General features: G+C 37.2%; 1 protein-coding gene and 1 long non-coding RNA gene across 12 annotated transcripts; both read right to left on the minus strand.

Moving 5' to 3' along the window:
* Positions 1–377: 377 nt before the first annotated feature.
* Positions 378–7,217, minus strand: LOC18437250 (transcription factor bHLH110). 11 transcript variants are annotated; one of them, XM_006847466.4, is made up of 7 exons: positions 6,722–7,217; positions 5,522–6,215; positions 4,831–4,956; positions 4,589–4,654; positions 3,296–3,361; positions 3,006–3,074; positions 378–760 (listed from the first exon to the last, which is right to left on the minus strand). In XM_006847466.4, exons 1-7 carry the CDS (start codon positions 6,832–6,834, stop codon positions 602–604), a joined length of 1,293 nt encoding a protein of 430 aa, XP_006847529.2. In that variant the 5' UTR covers positions 6,835–7,217; the 3' UTR covers positions 378–601. The 11 variants fall into 11 exon arrangements, 10 of the variants coding, with proteins under 10 accessions (XP_006847529.2, XP_020524714.1, XP_088718390.1 ...); XM_020669055.2 differs by having other exon boundaries at positions 4,589–4,657; positions 6,722–7,211; XM_088862264.1 differs by having other exon boundaries at positions 4,589–4,660; positions 6,722–7,211.
* A 10,402-nt stretch (positions 7,218–17,619) lies between these two features.
* On the minus strand, positions 17,620–19,054 carry LOC148782807 (uncharacterized). The gene is made up of 2 exons (XR_016052287.1): positions 18,337–19,054; positions 17,620–17,918 (listed from the first exon to the last, which is right to left on the minus strand). It is a non-coding gene; the product is annotated as an uncharacterized LOC148782807 (long non-coding RNA).
* Positions 19,055–24,507: the final 5,453 nt, after the last annotated feature.

Consider the following 24,507-nt stretch of genomic DNA (forward strand, 5'->3'; position numbering starts at 1 on the left):
TTTATAGTTCATAAAATTGGAGATGTAGCTTCCCAATCGTCAACTACTAACCAATCAAGCTCAAGACCAATTCCTACTTTCTTTTGGCATTTCCTTTCTACCAGCCAAAGACCCACTCATGTTTGCTTCCACAAGCTTTTTTAACTCAAGTGGAGAATCCTGATGGTCATAGTTTCCCTTTATATTTCTATTCAGATATGTTCAAGCGAATAATACTTTACTATCAGTATTAGTCTTCTTTTTCTCTTTTCAACCCTTATGTTCGATGCACATGCCGGCCACTAGCATCAATGTGGATTGAAAAAATCGGCTCATATGCAAAAAAGAGAGTGGCTAATAGGGAATCAACAAAAACATTCACACCCATTTCCTTGAAGTTGATAATTAATGAAGATAAATTAAATTGATTTGGTTCTCATTACAGATTGCTACATTATTCACTTTAATGGGTCATAATTGGTCCATTTTAGAAGGTATTGAGAAGAGAGACCAAATGTGCTCCATCTAAAGAAGACCTAGTGCATGGAATTTAGAGAAATATTAAGCTAGCTATACTTTGGTGAATTGTGCAACAAATTGTTCAATTTGATCAGTGGTCTCTCTAGGGGCCTCCAAATTTAGAGGGTGGCCAAAGAGGAGCACCGTTATCACTGGTCACAAGAGTTGTGCAGGACAGCGGCACAAGGCAAAGCCCTCTACTTTTCAGGTCTCTCTTGGGTTCTCCATCTCCATCTTTGTCCCCTTCATTCTTGGTACGGTCCTGTGAAAAAATTAAAAAATTTATAGAAAAATATGAAAACTTATTAAACAAAAAATTTACAAAAAATATTGAAAAAGAAAAAAAATAAAAAAAAAAAGAAAAAGAAAAAGAAAAAAAGATATCAATCCATAAGAACTCTACGAACTGAATTTTAAAACAAAGAAAAAAATGATTGCGAGCAATCAATCATTTCTAATTTTAGATATGAACATTCAGAAAAGAAAAAAGACATATGGAAAGTAAATGTTGAATATCAGATTAAGTCATTAAATAATAAATCAATAAACTAATTACCATTCCTCCCGAGCCCAACTAGACATTAAAATAAAATTCAATTAATTAGTAATGAAATAAAGTCCTTGCAATTTGACTACATTGTAATTTAAAATAGTGACAAGACATTTTCAGTTCTCAGATTAAGCAAATTTAAAATTTTTTAAAGATAGAGAGATACATAAAAAATTTGGCTAAAGAGACGAATTTTTGAAAAACTATAAATATGAAAAACGCAACATTTCATGGTGTACAAAGCTGCTAAAGGGAACAACAATCTTGTGTTGTGATGGAAATATTTCAAACCCTAATAGTGCAATCTAAAGCTCAAAAAATGCAGATCCATAAGTAACTAATTCAGAAAGCTATAAGATAGACTCATCCTTAGGAGTTCGGACTTGGATATTTTGGTTTTCTATCCATAATTGTTGAAGTTTAAATGACGAATTTGTAACGTTTTTAACAACTGTATTCTCAAGAGAGCTTTAAAAAAGAGGTAATCAATTATCATGTTTGGCATAATCGATTTTAGATAGGGTGGGAATATGGTTGGGTTAGGGTAAGGGTAGTAATAAATTGTATCCATGTTCCAAGTAAATTGACCTGGACTTGACCTACCAGGTCAGGTAGGGACCGGGTCTACAAATACAAAAAATAAAAAAAATGAAAAATACATTTGAACCCTATCGGGATAGGAACTAAGTCGACTCGACTTGACAAGTTGGATCAAGACCCAGACTTGACCGAGGTCAAGTCAAGGTCAAATAAACCTAGACCTTAAGGTTAGATCTGAGTTGCAGCCGCATAAAGCCATGGCCTCACAAAATCCTTCCCTACATATTTTTTATTAGGAAAATTGTTTCATGTGGGTTAGACCATATTTCTACATATGAGGTCCAAAAAGTGTAAAGCATCCATCTTAAAGATGGATGCAAGTAGATGTTCCATCTAAAAACAATGGCAATTAAGGGATCAAATGTGGTTTTACTAGAATTATTATTTTTAGATTTTAAAATTTATTTATTTATTCATATTCATGATCTCCATGTTAGAGATTATATGTCCTTAAAAATTAAGTCTTAAAATCCATCTTAAAAATAGATTTATTAAGAGATCCATATTTCTACATATGCGGGCATGACCGCATCCAAACCGAATCGTTTTGATTAATCAAATTAGGCCTCCTTCATAAAAAAAATTGAAATTATAACGCGCCCGTAATCTTTTACCAAAAGGACCAACCTTTAGACCGAGTTAGACCCCAAAAGCTGACCATGAAAAAGGTCTTGGTTCTCTACCTTTCCCCAAAAGCTGACCATGAAAAAGGTCTTGGTTCTCTACCTTTTGTGGCTACATTTTTATAGTAATATGAAATAAATAATAGTGAATCATTGAAGATGTCCGAAATCTCCCTAAACATAAGAAGAAATGACAATTCTACCTTCTTATAATTTGCACTCTCTCCTTTGCCATCTCAGCTAGGGAGTGTACCTAGCATGCATCATAAAGGACATATGCTCTACATGACACTCGCTCTCTCTCATGAACAAACTACGAACACAAACCCACGCCTCTATGACCATAATCAGGGGGTCGCAAACGGCCGGACGCAGTCTAGGCCAGCCTTGCCCTAGCTCTGCCCCAATCCCCGTAGGGCCGGCCAAGCCCTATTAGGGCGAAGCTGGAATGGGCCAATAAAAACAAAAAACAAAAAAAAGAGAAGAGGGCTGGCACTCTGACCACAGTTCATGGCCGAAGCCCTAGTTTTCTAGAGCTTGACCTAGCCGTCTGGGCCCAATTGTTAGCCGTAACACAAAACTTTCTCACACATCTCTCTCACAAGTTCTACTGTGAAATGCGCATGGTGGAAGCTCTCTCTCTCACACACGCATCTCTCTGCGTGCACGAGTGCGAGCTCGTGTGTAGAGAGTAAGGGAAAGAATAAAGTGGGGTTATGGGTATGATGCGATACCCCATGGCTTCTCCTGCGGCCCGCATTGGCATTGCTACCAGATAACTTCATATATGGCACGCTCAGTGTCTGCAACACAAACAAAAGAGAATCTCTTTCTTTTACTTCTAAACAAATAAAGAAGAAAACCAAACTCAACTAAAAATAGATAAAGTTGCACTGTCCACTAACCTGCAAAAAGGACATCTTTCTATCTTTCTTTCTCATAATTTAATCACATTCTCATTTTATTCATTTTTTTCTATTTCTTTTAAAAGAAATTGGGTTAGATCAACCATCTGTTTGCTTACCTCGACTTGTTCTTGGAGGAATTTTATATACCCAATGGCTTCCATCAATACAGATGCAGTGTCAGTCTGCAATTTTCACAGCCCATAAAATCCCTATCAAATTCTTCATATTATATTATTTCGTCCACAACATTCTCACGAAAAGAAGTTAAAAAGGGGAAGACAAATGGAGGCAAGACATTCTCTATGGTTTAGATTCAGTTAGTTACCAGATTTTAAAAAATCCCCCCATTCTATGTGTTGTCTTATGATGCCTTGTTTTCGAAATCAGAACTCTTTAGTGAATGTTTTTTATTATTTTTATGCTTTGGTACTTGTGTCCTCTCTCTCTGTCTCTCCACACAGCCACACCTAGGACATTCAAAACTACCAGAGGCGAACAATGTTGAGTTAGCTGTAGCAGAAGAAATGCTATTGCCATTAACATTATAGATAGAAGTAAAGCATGGATTTTCAATTAATTTTTTAAAATTACAATGAATGAATGGAGCACTCTGCGTGTTTTGGTTGAGCTCTTGCAATTGTTGTCTAAATTTGGCGTTTTCATAGGGTTTCAGATTCTCTTTCCTCAATAAATTTTGAAAGAGGGTTTTCAATGAATATGATATGTGTATCAATCGATAAGAGAAGTAGCATTGACCTGTGCTTCCAAAATGGAAAAAAAGGTATAATCATTGGAGCATGGTTCCATGACTTACCATAGTCCGACTGGACTCGGTGAGTTATTCGTCCCAGAGTTTATGTATAATTGGACTTAACATAATTTTTTTAAAAAAAGTTCAAAAAAATGGTTAAAGTTATAGTAATTTTTTTTATTTATGTTTGAATGTTTTTGGAAAGGATTGGTGAGTTTTTTTTTTTTGTCATAATCCCTGTTTTTTTTACTTTCTTTTTTCTTGAATTTCTGTTAAAATCTCCGGCGTATGTTTTGGATCATTTTTTCTTATACCCTTTTAAGCTTATTTGGACTTTTTAAGTTTTCTTTTAGATTTATTTTATTTTACCTACCTTCACTCATTTCTATATTTTTCATTTTTTCTGGAACTCCTTGGTCCCGAGCAAGAGTCGAGTGAGTCCACTAAGACTCGCCCTAGTTACTCAGCTCAGCCAAGGGTCGAGTCCCTTGGTGGAGACAACTTTCTGAAGTTTGCTTTACAAAAAGAGAAAGGTGCATAGAGAGAGAGAAAGAGAGGTGCTGCATTTTATTGTTTTTGGTCACTCTAGTTTTGTTAATGAAATCAATAAGCCCCATAGGACTGCAGTACATTTTTTAGGGAAGTGGTCAGGGCTAACCTTTCCAAATGGTGCTACTAACTGCTGTAGTGCTGTGATTCTATCACCTAATTTCTCCCTTCTAACCTGCTTCTTCGACGTATAAACAAAAATCAAATGACCTATACAATCACTTATACCAACAGAACACAATACCCTAAATAGAAAATCTAATAACATGAGAATTCCATTTGAGTAACAAGAAAATTCTTAACCTAGGCAAAAGGAAGAACAAAACATTATTCTAATTGCCTTTTACCAACCTTAAATGGTGGAAATGAAGAACTAGCTTCGAATCGCCGCCTCTTTGATGGTGCTTCTGATGCAGTGGTCGAGCCCATGCTGCCAAATCTACATGCTCCGGCAGTTTCCTCCATGAAAGTAGAGATCTATGAATTAAGAATAATTAGTTATATTCACCACTAATTTTTTTATTGCCACCACACTACAACTGTATTGTTTGAGAATAGTGCAAGAATGACACCGCAGAAAGAAAATGAGTAAATTATAGAGATTGCTAATGAAATAAAATTAAGTGAGAATCTGGTAAATAGGGGCAAAAAGAGAGAGTAAAAAGTGATAATATGTAATAATTCACAAGGTCAGTTTTAACATTTAAAAAAAAAAAGGTTATGAGGTCAGTTTGATATTGATTGTAGCAGCATATATTCATCTTCTATATTGTGGATGTCAGTAATGGAGAAGAAGCCCATCCACTTGAAACTATAAGAAATGGTACTATGAACAAGTCATGATAATTCTTTAATAACACTGGTTGATGCTTTTTCTTCTCTTCTTCTTGCTCCTGTTAATACAAAAACAATTACTAGTGCTGAAACCACCACCACAGCAATGACGGCGACAACAAAGATAATGACAACAAACAAAGGCAGCACTAGGAATAACAATAAACAAAATGAAGTAGTATCAGTAGAAGGTTACATGTTGACCCACCTTGTGTGGAATACTTGATGGCCTTTGCAGATGTTTTTGTGGATATTCTAACCCACATGATCTGGCTTCACTTAGTGAACCTGGATAGCACGCTGATGTTTGGTGAAAAATTTCCCCAGATTTAGCAGTGACTGAAAAATTCAGAGCTTGCATCAAATTTTCACATCTTGGATTCACGAGTGATGGGGTTGGATACAACGATGTGATCTCCACTGATGGAAGAACTTGAGGAAACAAACCACTTCTGCTAAATTTAGGGAAATGGGCTAAATTAGCAGGTGATTGATAAGAATCCCTTGCTGAAATTGACGATCCAAGGATTTGGCACTTCAATAAGAGGTTTCTATTGAACTCTTCTAAATCATTGTTACTTTTACAATAATCCAATTGAATCCCTTGAAAGATAGAGGGCTCACTAGCTAATCTGCCATAATTTGACATTGGATCTGAAATTTCTTGCTTCATTTTCACTTGTGTAGGAAGCTCTTGATCAGAATTATGTGCATAATTTCCATTACTAGAAGTGCAGTAAGTGAACTCTAGTTTGGGTATCATTGACGTACTCTCGCTGTAATTGGGCGGAATTTGGATTTCATGATTTGGCTTCAAATCTCTTGGTTCAAATGGCAAGGCACTATTGTTCAGATTGAACATTTTCATAGCCTGCATCATGTTTTCACTGTTCCCAACATTCCTGTGCCATTGGAGATCATTATATTACTCGCTTTTATTCAAAATTATAGGAATTTATTGAAACTTACATTTCAAAATGGAATGAAATATACAAAATAGTTCAATAAAAACTAACAAAAGAACCCCTTTATGGTATTGCACTGTAACATAATCTTCAAATCAATTAGAAAAGGTCAACTTTTCTCCATGTTTTGAGGAGTTTTAAGGGAATTCATGGCTTGAAAACCAATAGATCTCGTAAAGTCACTATGTACAGAAATATAATCTACAAATAAAAATAATGAGATTCGAAACCAAACATCTGCAGTGCAATTTATTTTGATAAATTCAAGCAAACTATTAAGAAACCTCCAAGTTTTTGTCACTTTCAAGGTAATTTTCATGGAGCTAGATCCAAGGAAACCTTATAGTTTGATTGCGTATGATTTGCAAATACTTTGAAAAACTTCTTTTAACAACCTTCAGTATAAATAGGAGCTCAGAGAGAGAGAGAGAGAGATGACTTACATGATAGGATTTTGGTTCCAGTTACTGCTTATTATTCCATGAAAAGATGAAGCTTGGAGACAGGAACTCAAGAACTGGTCTTGCTGCTGATGGTCTAGATTTGCAGAACCCATGGTGGATTCTTAAACACTGTAAATCCAATGCCCACCAGTAAACAAGCTTTGGAATCTCATTCAGCCACAAAAAGTGTGAGTCAAAACAGAACACAAAGACCTTTTGCTTTCAACCCCCACCTCTACGTTAGCCACTAAGTAAAATTTAAAGTGTAATAAAGTTGAAGAAAAAGTTGAAGAAGACGAAGGAAAGAGAGCAAATACAAAAATAAAAAATAAAAAAATATGTAAGCTCTCTCTCTCTCTCTCTCTCTCTCTCTCTCTCTCTCTCTCTCTCTCTCTCTCTCTCTCTCTCTCTCTCTCTCTCTCTCTCTCTCTCTCTCTCTCTCTCTCTCTCTCTCTCTCTCCACATACACACACAAACATCTTTTTCTCTCTCTCCACATACACACACAAACATCTTTTTACCTTTACAAGCTTGCTTTTCCTTTCACTGCAATTACAGGTCGATGATTATACCTCCTCCATGCTATGATTGTATGTGCCTTCAATCCCAAGGCTTTCAAGAAAAGCTTAGAGATAAAGAATAAAGGGATTCATTTTCAGCATTCTGACTCCTTTCCTATCACTCTTCCTTTCTCTCAGTCTTCTCTCTCTTTTCCTTCTTGTCTTGAGCTAAAATTTGTATTATCTACTCATGAACTCAATATATTTAATTTTCCATAAACAAAAAAGCATGTCAATATATTTATTTGGAATGTGGGGAAAGATGGTGTCTTTTGCTTCATAGTTTTGCTGAGGTTTGTGCATTGTTTTAGCAAGCTGCACTCATTATGAGTGTGTGAAGAGGAAACTGCTTTGAGGGTTTTCATCAATCATGGTTCTGAGTGGGGAGCAACAGGAGATACTGTGTCCTTGCCCCATCAATAATAACTCTCACTCCCCTCTCTCTGAATCATGCGCTTGGGCCCCTTTTAATCGGTGACTTCCTAATCAATCACTCGTCGAAAAGTGAAATTAGTTAACCGTAACGAATTTCACAAACATTACTATTCCACTCGGATGAGCCCCCAAGTTACTCAGGTCCTAGCCAGAGTCTCTAGCCTGAGCCAGTTCTTTTAAGTTTAGAGAGAGAGGAGCTATCCATTATTTAACGAATGATAAGATGACAGATTATCCCAACATTCTATGTTAGTATATATATATATATATATGCTCGGTGATCTCATGCAACCATTGTATCATAATATAATGCAACCATATTTCTAGACAACCATGTTTGTGGTATTTATATGATCCAAAATTTTACACACACACTCTTTTCATCTCAATAATCAATCCCAAAAAAACAAAAGTTTAATTTAAACTCTAGATGTGGTGAAAATGAATCCTCTCCAAGAATGAATCTAGACCATTCATTTGGTGAATTTCAAGATCTTTGCCTTTACACAATCAAAGTCATTTCTTTCTGTTTTAACATAGTTCATCTAATAATGATAAAGCCATCTAAAAAAATTGGACAAGAAAGAAATCCTTCTAAGACATCAATCTAAGCATCATGTCAAAATGGACAGCTGATGTTATTGGGCTAAAAAAATGCCTTTGAGGTTGCGTTTTCAATTTTTTCTTTTTTCCATTATTTGTTAGAATGAAAAAAGAGTTTATTTTAAAATTTGTATCAAACAAATGGCCATAACATGGTTTTTGAAGGTTGTTGCTTTATGTTAGTATACAACCGTTGCAACAACCTCCTAAAACTATGCTAAGGCCATTTGTTTAATCCAAATTTTAAATATACACTCTTTTAATTCTAATGAACAATCACAAAAAGGAAAACATTGAAAACACAACTTAGAAAGTTTTTTTTTAGTTCAATTAACATAGGCTGCCCATTTTGGTGAGATGCTTCGATATAGGCTTTAGAATGACCTTGTTTCTTTCTAAAATTTTTAGATAATTTTATTATCATTAGATTAATAATATTAAAAAAGAAAAAAATAATTTTGAATTCATAAAAGGCTTAGATCTTGAAATTTATCAGATGAACGATCTAGATTCATTGTTGGAGGGGAGTCATTTTGACCTCATATAGGATGCAAATTAGTTTTTTCTATAGATTGAGATGAAATATATGTGTGCAAAATTTTGGGTCATATAATTACCACAAATATGGTTTTCTAGAAGTACGGTTGCATAGGCTATGATACAAGCTATTACATAAAATCACTACCAATATATATATATATATATATATATATATATATATAGAAAACTCTTAAAAGAGCCATATGGCGAAAGTGTATAATGTATAGCAACAAACATAGCATGTTCAATATATTTGATTTTTCCATGTCATCCAAAAAAATCGAATGGCACCAGGCTTATAGGTGAAAATACTTCTCATTTCTTATCATAGACGTTATGTGTGTGTGTGTATATATATATATAGTAATGATCCTATGAGACCCTCCCATATTGATGTGTGTAGGACCCTAAAGGATCACAATTAAATTTGACACAGATCTCTAAAAAAGTCAAGTCCCACACCCATGTCATAAATTTTCTAGAGAACCGTGCCAAATTTAATGGTGATCCTTTAGGGCCCTACACACATAAGTGTAGGATCATTACTCATATATATATATATATATATATATATATATATATATATATATATATATATATATATATATATATAGAGAGAGAGAGAGAGAGAGCATATGCTTATATCTTTGGAAGTATAAGATTAAACGAGATAACATTTCCGTGCAATGAGAATATCTTTAGAAGTATAAGATAAAGCGAGGTGACCCAAAATGAGAAAAATGGTCTGAAGTTGACGAAATAGGTTATGCATGTGTTGTAAGACCAATTGCATTGGAATTTAACTCTCTTTAGTTTATAGTTTAAGATTTGATCCTATATTATTAGGAAGGGTAAACTGGACACCCAGTTTGGATAAGTGGAGATGCTCAAAACAAAGTTCAACAATCCCATTCGTAGGATAAGTGATGCAGTCAAAATGACCACACTAAATTCTTTGGGGTGATCATATTCGAATAAGAAGAATTCGAATAAGAAGAAGAAACATTAGTGAGAAATTATCATAATTTTTTATTTTTTCTTTCTAACAAATTTTATTTTAAAATTTTTATTTCTAGCAAATCCTAATTTGTGTTTTTAAAGTATATCCCTTTTTTAGAAAAGGAATGTTAACCTTGTTTTTTATGGGAAAATTACTAAAACCCCCTCAGGTTGGATGTTGTCTTTATAATGACCCCTCCTTGAAAAGTCTCTCTTATTCCTTACCCCAAAATACTTTTTTTTTTTCTTGCTGCCAAGGAACTTTTTAACTTTATATATGAAAAAAATTCCCATATCAATTTCATACGAAAGTTAAAATAAATATACATATTTTCTCTGTCCCCATTTTTCTCTCACTAAGCTTACCTTCCATCCATAATCATCACTCTTTTTATCTCTAAAAATATAAATGGGTTTGTTGGTTTCTCCCTCTAAAAGTGTTTAGAGGTATTTTGGTTCTCCTCTTTCTAAACAATATAAATGGATTTGTTGGTTTATCTCTTCTGTCCCATTTTTCTCTCTCCAAGTGGATCCCAAACCATTACATTTCTAAAGAGAGAAACTAAACCATCTATATTTTCCTAAAGAGATATGAATATGAATAGGAATGTACGCCTTGAGAGAAAAAATTGAGATCGAGAGAGAAATATGAATATTTTTTTTGACTTTTGTGAGAGTCATTAAAAATCCTCTGTCATAAATAAAGATGAAAAGTATCCTTTGTCATATTATAAAAGTATGGTTAAAGTATGGTTATTTTTGGTGAATAAAAACAAGCTGAGGTGTACATGAAGAGAGAGAGCTTTTTGTGATTGTCCCTTTTCTTATTCTTTTCTTCTCAGTCGATTATTTCTTTCTCTAGAATGTGACTAAGTTTGCTGGCTGCTAGCCGCTATTGACCACAACTATGTTAGTTGGTATTAGAGCTCAGTCTTTGTGGGATTGTGATGTTGTTTAAAAGGACTTCATGGTTAGTGGACGTGGTTGATGGTTGGGCACCTAGAATTAGACCTTCTAGCAATAACAAGACAACAAAAACATCGAGATTGAAGACTTGAGAAGGCAAGTTGAGGATCTAACCCAGTGCTTGGCATAAAACCAAACCCAAACAAGCGATGATGATGGTAGTAAATCAGAAGTTACCTTCGAGAATACATTCCATGCTCACACTACACATCGAGAGCCTGATGTTTCTGAGAGAAGATTGTGGGATTTTATCATTAAAGTTTATCTACCTAAGTTTGTGGGAGGATTATAGGAAGAAGAATTTGTTAATTGTATAGATGCCAAAGAGCGCATCTTCGAATACAAGGATGTGCCTAATGACAAGAAGGTCAAGTGGCCATTAAGCTCAAGGTCTGTGCATACGTCTAGTGGGAGGGACTAAAAAAGACTCTAAAAAGGCAATGAAAACTGATGATCATTGATTGGGAGAAGATGAAGAAAAGTTAAGGGAATAATTCTTTTGTTTTAAATACACCCAAATGATATTTCTGTACCTTCAAGCCCTTCGATAATAGGGGTGGTGAGTTGACGATTAGACTGAGGAGTTCTATCAATTAGTTTCCAAAAACAACTTTTATGAGACTGAAGAGCAAGTGGTAGCTTGATATGTAGTGGGGCTGCTCCAAACAATCCAAGAAGTCCTAAGCTTACACTCTCTATGGACGTTTTTGGAAGCATATCAACATGCCTTGATAGGGGAAAAATTGCAATCCATGAGTAGGTCTGAATCACCCATGAGTGGAGATTCAAGCCTCCACAAGGGCTAATTTCAGGATTGTTGTACAAGGCCTAAATATGCACCTTCTATGGGCCCAAGAATGCCACTGCAACACTTATTTGTAGCCAAAATAAACTATACAGGGTGCTACAGTTCATCAGCTCAACTCTCAGTTATTTCAAATGCAGAGAGACGGGTCACAAAGATGAGGATTATGGGAAGCCCTGTAGATGTCCCAATAAAGGAAAACAACTCATGTTTGGAGAAGAGAACTTAGAGGTTGCTGATAGGCATGACTCCTATCCAGTTTATGATGAGGAGCATAATGACATGGATCGTGTCTATGGAGATGTTGGGGTGCCCTTTGTTATTCGAAAGAGCCTATTATCTGTATAGCAATAAGCCTAAGATGTCTGGTTAAGGACCAATATTATTCACACCACCTATACCATTGGAGACAAGATCTATAAGTTTATTATTGACAACAAGGATCAAGGCAACGTAATATCACAAGCGGCAGTCACAAAGCTCGACATGAGAAGAATCCCCAATCATACAACCTCACTTGGGTGAAGAAGGGCAATGAGATTAGTAGATAGTAGGTGCCTTCTTTCTTTATCTAATGGGAAAAGGTATTTTGTTGATGTATGGTGTGGTGTAATTGCCGAGAATACTTGTCATCTATTATTGAATAGACCATGGCAATATGATTGTAGACCTATGCATGATAGGAGAAGGAACACATATACTATCGAAAAATGAAATAATAACATTTTGTTTTCTCCCATGAAAGAGAAAATTACATATAAGCTTAAACAAGAGGAGACTGTAAGTTTACTCTCAATGGCTAGCTTTATGGAGGAGTTTCAAGAGAGGCAATTAATATTTTCTTTAGTGGTTCATGAGGAGGCTTTATATTTCATTGTTCCCAAGGACATTAAATATCTTATTAATGACTACAATGATATTATACCAAATGTACTCCCTTTGGGATCACCAATTATGTCGGACATACAACATCATAGATATCTCATTCCGGGGTTGCAAACCAAGCCTACATGCCTCATGAGCCCTAAAGAGCATGAGAAACTAAGAAACATGTAATGGAATTAGATTAAAGGGCTTTTATTCGAGTTAGCATGAGTATGTGTGTGGTGCTTGCTCTATTGACACCAAAGAAAAATGGTAATTGGTGGATGTGTGTGGATAGTAGGGCCATAGACCAGTATGAAGTATTGTTTCCCTATTCCTAGATTGGACGACATATTAGACCAACTTTATGGTTCCAAGGTTTTTTCTAAAATTGAAATTAAGAGCGGTTATTATCAGATATGTGTTAGGCTTGGGGATGAGTGGAAAATGACTTTTAAAACACAAGATGTGTTATTTAAGTGGACAATTATTCCCATTGGAATGTTGAATTCTCCCAGTACCTTTATGAAAGTGATGAATCATATGCTAGCATCAGGAATTGGTGTTGGTAACTGTGTTAAGTCAAGAAGGAAACTTGGTAGCATTCTGCAATGAAGAGCTCAATGGGTATAAGGTTAATTATTGTACTTATGACGTTCAGTTTTATGTCATTGTTCAAGCATTGAGACATAGGCGACATTATTTGGTACATCGAGAGTTTATTCTATATTCTGATCACAAAGCTCTTAAAATAACAATGGACATCACAAACTTAACAGGATGCATATATGGGTGTCATAGTTGCAATAGATTACCTTCACATTGAATTATAAGAGATGTAATCATAACCCGGTAACCGATGGTTTGAATAGATGAGGCACAATACTTACCACTATGAAGGTGAAGGTGGGAGCTTTGACACTTTTAAGGAGTTATACTAGGTTGATCCTAAATTTGGAGCAATTCTAATTAATGTTTTAATAGGCAAGCATGATGTCTATTGTATGCACAATTGCTTTCTCTTTAGGGACATGAAGCTATTTATATCAAAGTTCTCACTTTATGAAAATATCAAGAGTTTCATAATGAAGGTCACTTTCTTTATGACAAAATCGTGGCATTGGTTTCTAATAATTACTTTTGGCCCTAGATGTTGCATGACATCGATAGATTTGTAGACAAGTGTCACGTTTGTCAAGTGTCCCAATGGAATGTACTCCATTACCAATACTTGCTTCACTGTGGGAGCATGTTAGTATGGTTTTCATGTTAGGTTTGCTAAGAAAGAAAATAGGCATGGTTTTAGTACTTGTGGTGGGAGATAATTAGTTAAAATGACCTATTTTATCTCCAGTTGAAAAATTGTGTAGGCCTCTAACATTGAAACCATATATTTCAAGGAGATTGTCTGATTGCATGGCATCTGCAACCAATCACTTTCGATAGAGATGCAAAAGTTTGGAGTCATTTCCTGAGATGTCTATGTAAATTAATGGGACTAATTATGTTTTAATTATGCTTATCATCCTCAAATTGTTGCTCAGACATAAGTAGTGAATAAGAACTTGGGAAATATATTGTGTAGTTTGGAAAGAAACAAGCTTAGGCAATGGGATTCAAGCTGAATTTGTTTTAATAGGTTGCATAATCGAACTAATCAGAAAAGCCTATTTGATATTGTCCATAGAGATAACCCAAACAGTGTGCTAGATTTGACGCTTATACCTCATGTATGGAAATTTAGTGGCACGACAGAAGACTTAGCTGACAAAATTAATGCATTAATGAGCAGTTCAAGAAGCACATTGAAGCCCATAATACTAAATGCAAGGCAGCTGCTGATAACTACCTTCGCAAGCTAGTATTTGAAGTCAGAGATTATATTTGGGTTGTGCTAACTAAAGATAGGTATCTTGTTGGGGGGCATCATAAGCCTGGCAATTGGAAGATTGAGTCATGAAAATTTTTGACGAAGATCAATGACATTGCTTATCAGTTAAAGTTACAAAGCCCAATGAAAACTTTCAATGTTTTTAATATCGAATATTTAATTCCTTATGCGGTTCATTTCTCCAATAACAAAAATCTTAACTCAAGGGTGAGCTTTTTCTGATCAGAGGAAGATGATGCAGTTGAAATGCTCTTGATAGATTATTTGGAGCAATAAGATCAAGGCTGAAAATAGAAGCATTAGTGGGATATTATTGTATTATTTATCTTTCCTTCTTAGCTAATTTTTAATTTTTTTAGTAAGTCCATTTTTTTAGTAGGCTTATACGGGAAAGGAAGGATAAATTTTTTTAAAAAATATTATTTTTTGAGTTGTTACCTTTTGTTAAAAATTTTGTATGGCTTGAAAAGTCTGTCCTTATCTTTTGGATAATATTATTGAATATATCGTTTTTTAGAAAGATGACCATTACAAAAGGGTGTAGGTCTACTGTAAAATGTTGGTTATTTTTTGTGCTTGAAAATAAGTTAATGGAGAGAGAGAGAGAGATAGTTTCTCTTGTGGCAGTGTGTGGAAGTCTCAACTCTCTGTTGTTTTCTTCTTAGATAATTCTTCTCTCTCTAGGAGGTCCTTGTATTTGCTAGTTGCTAGCTTCCCATTACTGTAGTTTCATTAGTGAGGAGCAAACTTGAGGTTGTGGTTTCAAACCCAGCTTACCTAGGAAAAAGAAGGAAGCGTACATTGTAAATGTTATAGAAAGATAAAATGCCTCAAGTAGCAATGTATGGATAGGCTTTAAGTTTGTCTAAGGGGTTTACCTATTTCAATTAGTATGATCTTCTTAACTTCTTTTGGAAGATAGATTTTGGATCAAAAGACTCCCGGCTTCTCTAATCACGATTATGTAAAATTTCAAACAAAAAAGCTAGTTATTGGGATTTAAAATTAGCAAGTTTGGTCCATAAGTTTGGTAATTTTACTGGCAGTCTTGCTCCCTCATTTTTGTTATGTTTCCAATTTTGCCTCAGGTTTTGATATTTTAAACAACAAACTGTGTTTGTTTTTTATTTTTTACTTTTTATTTATTATTATTATTCTTTATTTTTTGTACATTTCACCCGTTTCTTAAAAACTAGAAGTATACATCCGTATTGGAGACTGACCAGGTAAGAGAAGTCTGATACGTCTGAGATCGTGCACAAACTGAGGTGTTTAAATGAGTAAAAAGAGTTGGGTCTCATCAAATTCAGATCTATGAAGAAATCAGCATCAAAGAAGCCTAATCCTCACAAATCTACGACTGAGCCAGCTTAGGTGTTGCGAAATCCGAAGAAAACGCAAAAAAGAAAGTATAACTAAGAGGAATAGGAAATTAAACTACAGAGAACCAAAGAAAGCTAGATAAAAGAAATAGTGGTAAAATAAAGGTGAACAAATATATTGTGAGGCTAATAAAAGAAAATAAAGTCAGATAACAATTAAAACAAAGAGAATAAAGAAGAGAAACAAGAATAGTAGATCTACTAGAAAAGATAACGAAATAACTAAAGGAAAAGTAGTGAGACATACTAGATAATAAAAGAAAATAAAAAGAAAAGGAAAGATAGAAGCCAGCCCTCAGGTTCAATGTTGTCTTGTATTTTTTATGCGCTTTTTTCCCCATGCACATAAAAGAGGAGGCGATTGCGGTTGTGGCCCATAGGTATTAAAGCCCGTGTGGAATAATCCTAATTTTAAAGAGCCATTACAATGGTGTCATCGCGGCCACAAAAGGTGTGTGAGAGCGGGTTTTTACATCTCAAAGTCCTCCCCCAAGTTTGGCCTCAACCAGACAAAAGTGTGAGGGATAGGAATAAGACCTAGATTTGAGCACTACGTTCTATACATGTACAAGCTACACCATGGCCACAACTCACAGAAGGTGATCTTAGATAGTCTCCAGACCACTGCATACAGCTTCAAAAGGTCCATAACTAGCAAGTATCAACTCAAGAGAATCTTTCTAGGTCCTACTTTCCTAAAATGGTTAGTCTGTTTAATATTCAAGTGCTAGCAACCAAAACTAGCTACCAAAAATAGTAAAAACTGATGTATCTTCCAATAAATGGGACACTCTTGTAACGCTCAAACCTTATTGACCCCAAGGCGGATCAATCTCAAATTTTAATAAGTGGTTCTCCTCGACAAGAGGAAACTTTTAACATACACAATGTGCGAAGCCGATAATCGAGCCGAGATAAATCTTAGAGAGAAGGTCCCATAAAAGTATATTATGCAGATGTTTGTGTGCATAATGTTCTCTCACTTCCACAAACATAACTCAACCTCGACATAACTCAACCTCAATCGGAGACTTCCCCTTCGATTTATTAAAAAAAATAATACAATGGGAGTGACATTTTGAGTAAGATCGAGCAACCAAGAAAACTTACGTTGGCATGTTGATAGGAAAATTGAAAGTTTTCAAGAACATGATCAAAACTCCACAACATGATGCAAATATTATTGTTGTACGTCAGTTTTTATGTACCTTCATCCTTGACACAAATAAGAAGTGGGCCAGTACCGACCTAGTTCGGCTAGTGCCCAAGACGCCTCCAGAGCAAGGGAACATTGAAAAATAAGCTTAAGACTAGGCAGCCTTGGAAAAAGTGTCATCACGTCATGAAGAGACCTTACAACTACAACCCTATGCTACGGGTTTTAAAATAGTACTAGACCACTACCTTTGCATGCAGAACGTCGAAAAACTCCTATGGACCAAATTTGGACTCAATCGGGTCTCCCATGAACAATTTGGGCCCAAATTGCCTCGAAATGGTAAAGTCGTACACTATTACGGTGGGGCCTCACCAAAACCAGTCCCCAATCATGGAGATTGTGATCTTCATCTCTCGTGATGACCTGCAAATACCTATCCATTGCTCAATTGAAGTCGGATCAAGCTCAAATTCAGACATGAGATAGGCTTCGACGTCCCGGTCATTTTGATATACGACACACATCGTCATGTGACTCAGAATCCAAATTTTTCTAGAGATAAGATGAGCCCGAAACCATGGAAAACAGAGCTTTTTGAAGATAGTGTACATTGGATCATCAGAACTGTACATTGGATCATCAAGAACTGTACATTGGATCATCTGAAAGATAGTGTCGACAAGACCGTATCATGAAGGGGTACAAACTGGTATAACTATTACATTCATTCCAAGGTTAGATAAACTACAAATTCCAAAAAAGAAAAAAATAAGATTGCTCGATCGTCGAAATCCCTTTTTCCGGTGATCTCCTAAAAACATAAAGTACTTCAAGTAAGGACAAAAAAAGGATAAAAGTTGGTAAAAAGCAACTATGGAAGTGTCCTTTTTTATATGCAATCAAAATAAAGGGTTGAAACACCATAGAATGCATTGCAGTGACGGCCGAGCGTTTACGATCTAAACAGGTGTCCACCGCTCAAGAAAGAGTTAACTGCAAAACGATCAAAAGACATCAAAATCTTTAGAATCAAACAAGCATAAAGACTACGATGATCAATCGTCTCAAACACCATTACAAACATCCGAAAAAGCTTCCAAGATCTGGCAATGGCGAAAGGCCCCTCAGAGAGGGATGGTTTTGTCATTAGCACAAAAGGTTGAAGGGGCATTTTTGTCTTTATTTCTAAAATTCAAGATTTTATTGTAATTAATTGTAATTAGGTTTAGTTTTGAGCATCCACCCTTGTTTTGTGGATACTCTATAAATATAAATCTAGGGAAAGTGTAAAAGGGTCTGATCATTCATTTATGAAATAGAGGCATTAAGCCCGTTTTTACTTGTTTTTTTGCTCCTAACCCTTGGATCTAGTGTCAAAGAGAGAGAAAACTTTTCAGAGAAAGAAAACTACCCCTAGCCTTTGCTAACTGCATGGCTCAATACCCTCTCTCCTTCTCCTTTCTTTCTTCTATCTCTTCACCTGTTACTTGCACCCCGCAGTAACCCGTGCCAGCGGAATACGCATGCTCGTGTCTCTCTCCCCGTGCATCTCTAGCATAGACACCGCAATAGCCGTGGTAACGTGTATCACCCTGCTATCCTAAGTACGCTTGACCCAATACCCCTCATAGTTAACTTAGGATCCTAACCCTCAGATCATCGCTCTAACTTCCTCTCTGTACAGTGAAGTTGAGTCGTGAGAGACACATATGCTTTCTCCCTCAGTCACTCGAGAGGAGTCTTCCTGAGTTGAAAAATCAAGAGGGTTCTAATTCTTCGATTACGCTAATCACCCGAGGGTACAACATTCGCGTAGAGAGGGGAATCTTCATCACCTTGGTTAGGTACCATGATCTTGCCCTCTGGGTCGGGTCGACTTGGTGGTTTGGTTCCAGGCTCAAAATGGACCCAGGTCTTGAGATCTCTCTCTTCGGTAACCACGTAAAGAACACGTGGGTAGGAGTACCAACCAGTGAGAGAGGAATTAGGGTCGTGAGGCGGGACTTACCTCACAGTGGTCCATGACACACTCGGGCTGGCTCGCGTGGGTGCCTTCTTAGATCACGTTGGAAAGCTCCCCTGGCCTAGGGTCGTTTTGGAATCGCCTCCCTTGACATGTTTTACTTTTCCTGTAAACACACACGCCCATACATGAGAGGTCCCAACAAGCGGGTCTGGGGACCCAAACTTGTCGAAATTAAAATGAGGTGAAATGAAATAAAAATAAAAAATAAAATGGAAGGAGATGAATTAAATTAAAAATAAAATAAAATTATAAAATGGAATTAGAATGAAGTGAAATAGGTAAATTAATAAATTAAAATAAACTGAAGTAAAGGAAAATAAAAAGGGATAAAAGAAAATACGGTAAAGTAAAATGAAATTAAAAGAGGCAAATAAAATAAAAAAACATAAAGTAAAAGTAAAATAAATGAGATAAATAAAATAAATAAATCAAATGAAATAAAAAAAAGGTAAAGTAAGATAAATAAAGTAAAATATGATAAAAATGAAATAAAAATAAATGAAGTAAATAAAACAAAATAAAATAAAGAAGTAAATGAAATAAAATGATAAAATAAATGAAGTAAGTAAAATAGAACAAGGTAACGGAGTAAAAGAAATGTGATGAAATAGTAGAAGCTCCAAGGTAACTTGAACGATACGGGTGAGGTTAAGTAGAAAAAAAAAAAAAAGTGGTTAAGGAGAAGAAAATGTTGTTGGGTTGTTAGGTTCGAAAAGAAGAAGGTAAAGTATATAAAAAACGAACGATTGGGTTAAGAGAGAGAGGGAGAGAGCTTTTATTGGGTGTTATACGAATAAAAGGAGTGCTTGAATGAAATAATTTTTGTTTGGTTTTATGTAGATTAGTTAAGAGATAGGGAGTTGGGTATTGGGTTAGTGGTTTTAGAGAGAGGAGACAGGAGTTGGATATTGGGTTTTGAGTGATTGGGTGGTGAGCGCTCGATGAGGGGATTGGATGAGGGATGAAAAGTAAGACGAAAGGGAATAGAACGAAGGGAATAGAACGAAACGAATGGAACGAAAAGAAGAAGATGCGGTGAGATGGGTTTTAGAGGGAGAAAGTGGGAAGTTGCAGGTGGCGGAGATAGGTGTAGAGAACCAGCGAGGGAAGGGAGGGAGGTGAGATTGGAAGAGTACAGGGAAGTGGAGGCGAAGATGGCAGCTATGCTGCGGCCTGGTTCAGGTGGATGAAGGGAAGAACAGAGGAGACGGGGTTGGGTTGGTTGCAGCAGAGAGGAAAAGGGGGCAGCAGCAGAAGCTGGCCGAAGGTTACTGAGAATTGGAGGGGAGAGGCTGCGTGAACAGCAGGTGGTTGGAAGTAACAAAGGTTGCAAAGGTTGGAGCAACAAGGTGGAGGAGATGGAGAAGAAAAAGGGCGGCAAGCTGAGGAAACAGGTTGCGATGGTGGAAGATGCGTTAAAGCAGGAAGAGTGGAAAGTAGAACAAGGGTTGTGGCCTGAAGAAGAGGAGACAGCGGCTATTGCCGCATGTGTTTGATTGAAAAGGGTTTGAGCTATTGAAGAGAAAGGAAAGGAATAAACTGTGTTTGATTGAAAAGGGTTTGAGCTATTGAAGAGAAAGGAAAGGAATAAAAAAGAGAGATTAGCAGTTGACAGTGAGAAGGGATACGCAATGAATATGGGAAAGAGCTTGGCTGTGGTGTACAGAGGGGCACAGGGCGATGGTATAGAAAGGGGCAAACGGCGATGAAGGAGAGGGGCGCACACGGCGATCGATAAGATGTGCACACGGCGATAGGTAAGAAGGTGCGCACGGCGATAGGTAAAATGGTGCACACCCCGAGAGGTAAGGTTGTGCGCAGGGAGATAAGGTACGATGGTGCACACCGCCATAGGTAAAGAAAAGCTCACAAGGAAAGAAGTTGGGCAAAGGTGACCTCGCAACACCACAGATCGTGAGAGAGAGGAAGTTACCGTAAGGGTGCACCAAAAAGAGGTGATGTGAAATGCGTGGTTAAGAGGGATTATCATAAAAAGAAAGAGGAGGTGGACTAGATGGTCTACATAGAGGAAGTGATTATGCACGAAATAAAAAATAAAGAAAAAGGAAAATTGGTGGTCATGCTGGACCATGAGAAAGGAAAAGAGAGACTATGATCATGCAAGACCACAAAAGAAAGAGAGAAGGAAGAGAAACAATAGGTCATGCTTTAGACCGTGGAGCCAGACAGAGAGAGGAGAGAGAGAGAAAGAGAATGAGAGAAGGGAGAGAAAGAGAGAGAGAGATGACAGAAGCGGTGACTGTTCCTACTGCTCGTGCAGGCTACGAGGCTTGCCGTCTGGGAAGGGACTCAGACTATCATCTCATGCATGAGAAGAATGAGAAGGGAGAGAAAGAGAAAGAGAGAAAAAGAAAAAGAGACATGACAGAGTCGGTGACTGTCCACTAGGCTTGCCGTCAGGGAAGAGACTCAGACCATCATCTCAATCATGAGAAGAATGAGAAGAGAGAGAAAGAGAAAGGGACAGAAGAAAAAAGAGGAGAGAAAGAGAGGAGGAGAGAGAAAGGTAGAGAAAAGAGAGAAGAAAAAAGAGGAGAGAGAAAAGACCTCAACGAACCCTAAAGGTACCGAGCAAATGTTTCTCTCTCCTTTCTTTTTCTCTCCAATAAAAAAACATCACCCAACTCTTGCTCTCGAATTTCTTTTTTTTATTAATCCAAAGGGGGTCCTTCTACAATGATAGTTCGTGTTATATATAGCATGGGGGTCCAAACATGGGTGGACAACTTATTTTTTACCTAATTGAAGATAATTACATTTTTTTTGAATTAAATAAAATAAGAAAAATGGGTGCAAAATGATAGATTTGCCCCTTTCTAACAATTTTAAATTTTCCAAAATAGTCTCTGTTGAAAACTTCGGGCGTTCTTGATTCTTCTTGGACAATCCATTAACAATCCGGCGTTCAAATGAACAAAAGATGATTACCTTCACGTAGGGCTTGACATAACGATCATTTTGATATCAATTTGAAGTCATGAATCATACTTTAAAGGCATAATCGCATAACTTCAAATTCACATGGATCTAGAAAACTTTTGATTGATACTGCGTCTTCATCTTGATGTTTTTCTGTGATTTATTCGCTGAATTGCACTGAGCATGTCACCGCGATCGCATTGCAACAAACGGGACGCGATTTCGTGCCCAAACAAAGATTTCACAACTTTTGGGTTTTGGCCAGAATCTAGAATCCGGCGGTCGAAATTTATAGTTACTTCGATCTGATCTTGTGCGAAATCCGCCCGTTCATCACGCGGGATTCGGACAAATGATAGCCACGGACCATACACACGCGATGCAACTGGTCTCGCATCGATCGGGCTCGCGAGCACTATGATTTGGCCGCTCGAGTGAGTAGATGTCCTACTGATTTTCCTGCAACTTTCTTCATGAATCGATAAATTTTCTCTGGCTTTTCTCCTTGCTCGGGCGTCGTCACGGGACGTGCCACATATTGAAACGCTCGTCTCGACAAGACGAACACGTTCCAACAAGTTTGAGCGTGATTCATTATTGGACGAGTGAGACATAAGTGTCGCAAGTCACTGTTCGTGACTGTCCCTTTAATAGAGTTTAGTTGCAGGGTGGCCGCATGGGAAAGTGTGCGGCTCCCTCTGTTTCGATCTTTTGCCTATAACGTCTTCTTGGAGTGTGTGTTTAAGCTAAAATTTGACCCCTTGGGGTTTGCTACAGCATCGGATCCAATAGCGGTTGTCCCGCGGCCGTTTGATGCTCCGAAAGTAGGGTTCCAGTTATAGGTGTCCGTTTCAGAGTGCTAGAGGCAGATTCAGCCGAAACTCTTTCTCAGTCTACACTGCCCTTTTAAAGTTCTTATGAAGATCTTGACAACTTCTAGGGCCATTTTAAGACTCGAAATTTTCACTATTTGTCAGGCTTTATTGATCGGCTTCTGCCTTTTATTCCGTATCGGGGACCAATGGTGTTGAAAGATGTCTTCAAACACACCTCTCTCCCTTATTTAGTTCTTTCATCTGTCAGCCCCCATTCAAGCGAATCATTATAGAGGAGTACAACTGCCTCCACATTGTAGCTTCTAGTGAGAGAGAACGAAATAGCGAGTTGAAAAGTCTGAGGAGAGTCCGTTATCTAGCTGCCCTAGAAGATAGCTGGAGGGCTTCGTAATTGTTCTAAGAGGGCAAAATTCTTGGATGCGTCCCGAACCCTGAAACAATGAGGTAAGCGCCGAAACATCCCTTATCTTAAAAACTCTCTTTCTTTGTTCTTATCCGCATGTAGGAGAGTACACGCCCAACGTGAGAACCTTCCACGATTGTTTGAGAGATGATTTTTCCCATAGTCTGCATGAAGAAAAATCAGGTCTGACCAATTATATCAAAACGATCCTCTTGGGACGATATATGTTTTCATGGCAATAGATCACCTGAAATGTTGTCAGAAAGCATGAGAGAAGACCCCATGCCATGTGGATGGGAAGAGACCCCTTTTGGGTTACTTGGATGGTATCTACATGTTTTATGGGGGCCATATTTGACCATTTTTCTTCAATTTCGGGATTACATTTTTATTTCTTTTATTCTATTTTTCATCAATTCCCTTGGGTTTTGATTGTACACCCATGTTCAATGGGTAACTCTATATAAACCCCATGCTTTGTAAAACATTGTAACCAAGAAGAAGGATTTTGAAATTATTGAAATTGTGCTTAACCTAGGAGAGAGTAGAATTTTCTTTATTGGTACTTGAAGATTCATTACCCTTGATATAAGTGAGAGAAAACTTTATAACTAAGCGAAATACCCCTCTCTCATCATACTCCCTACACCACATCAACCTATACTCCCAACACCACAACAACCCATACTACCTACATTACACCAACACATACTCCTTCCACCACACCAATCCATACTCCCTACACAATACCAACTCATACACAACATTAACCTATACACCACTTAGGTGTCGGTCTCTCCCTTAGGTGTCAATCTCTCCCTTAAGGTGTCGGTCCCTTCCTTAGGTGTCAGTCACTCCTTTAGGTGCCAGTCTCCTTTAACTGTAAGTTTCTCCCTTAAGTTTGTTCTCTCTCGTAGGTAGAAGCCTTTCCCTTACATGGCGGTCTCTCCTTTAGTGTTGGTCTCTGCCTTAAGTGTTGGTCCCTTCCCTTATCTCACTCCTTCACCCATACCACTCTCATAGGAGATTGATGCCTTGCTTAAGTGATAGGATAAGATCTGGCGATCACCTTAGCCTAGTCTCTGGTGTGCTTAGGCCTCTTGCTTAGTACTTTTTCTCTCTCCAGAATTGCCCCCAAGCGGAGGTGACGCTGGAGGGATACCGAATTGATTGAGTTGTTCCCTCACCCTGAACCTAGCCTAGCGTTCCCAACCTTGACTCACCTAGCCTACCCTACCCAACCTTGACTCACCTAGCCTACCCTACCCAACTTAATCCACCTAGCTTGGCCTACCCAAACTAACCCATCTAACCTAGATCTATCCTTAAGTCAACCAAGCCTCTCATACAAGCACATATTTTCCAAAGCCTAGAGAC

The sequence above is a fragment of the Amborella trichopoda genome, chromosome 3, assembly GCF_054954075.1.
Source record: "Amborella trichopoda isolate Santa Cruz 75 chromosome 3, AtrichopodaSantaCruz75HAP2 v2.0, whole genome shotgun sequence".
Lineage (NCBI taxonomy): Eukaryota > Viridiplantae > Streptophyta > Magnoliopsida > Amborellales > Amborellaceae > Amborella > Amborella trichopoda.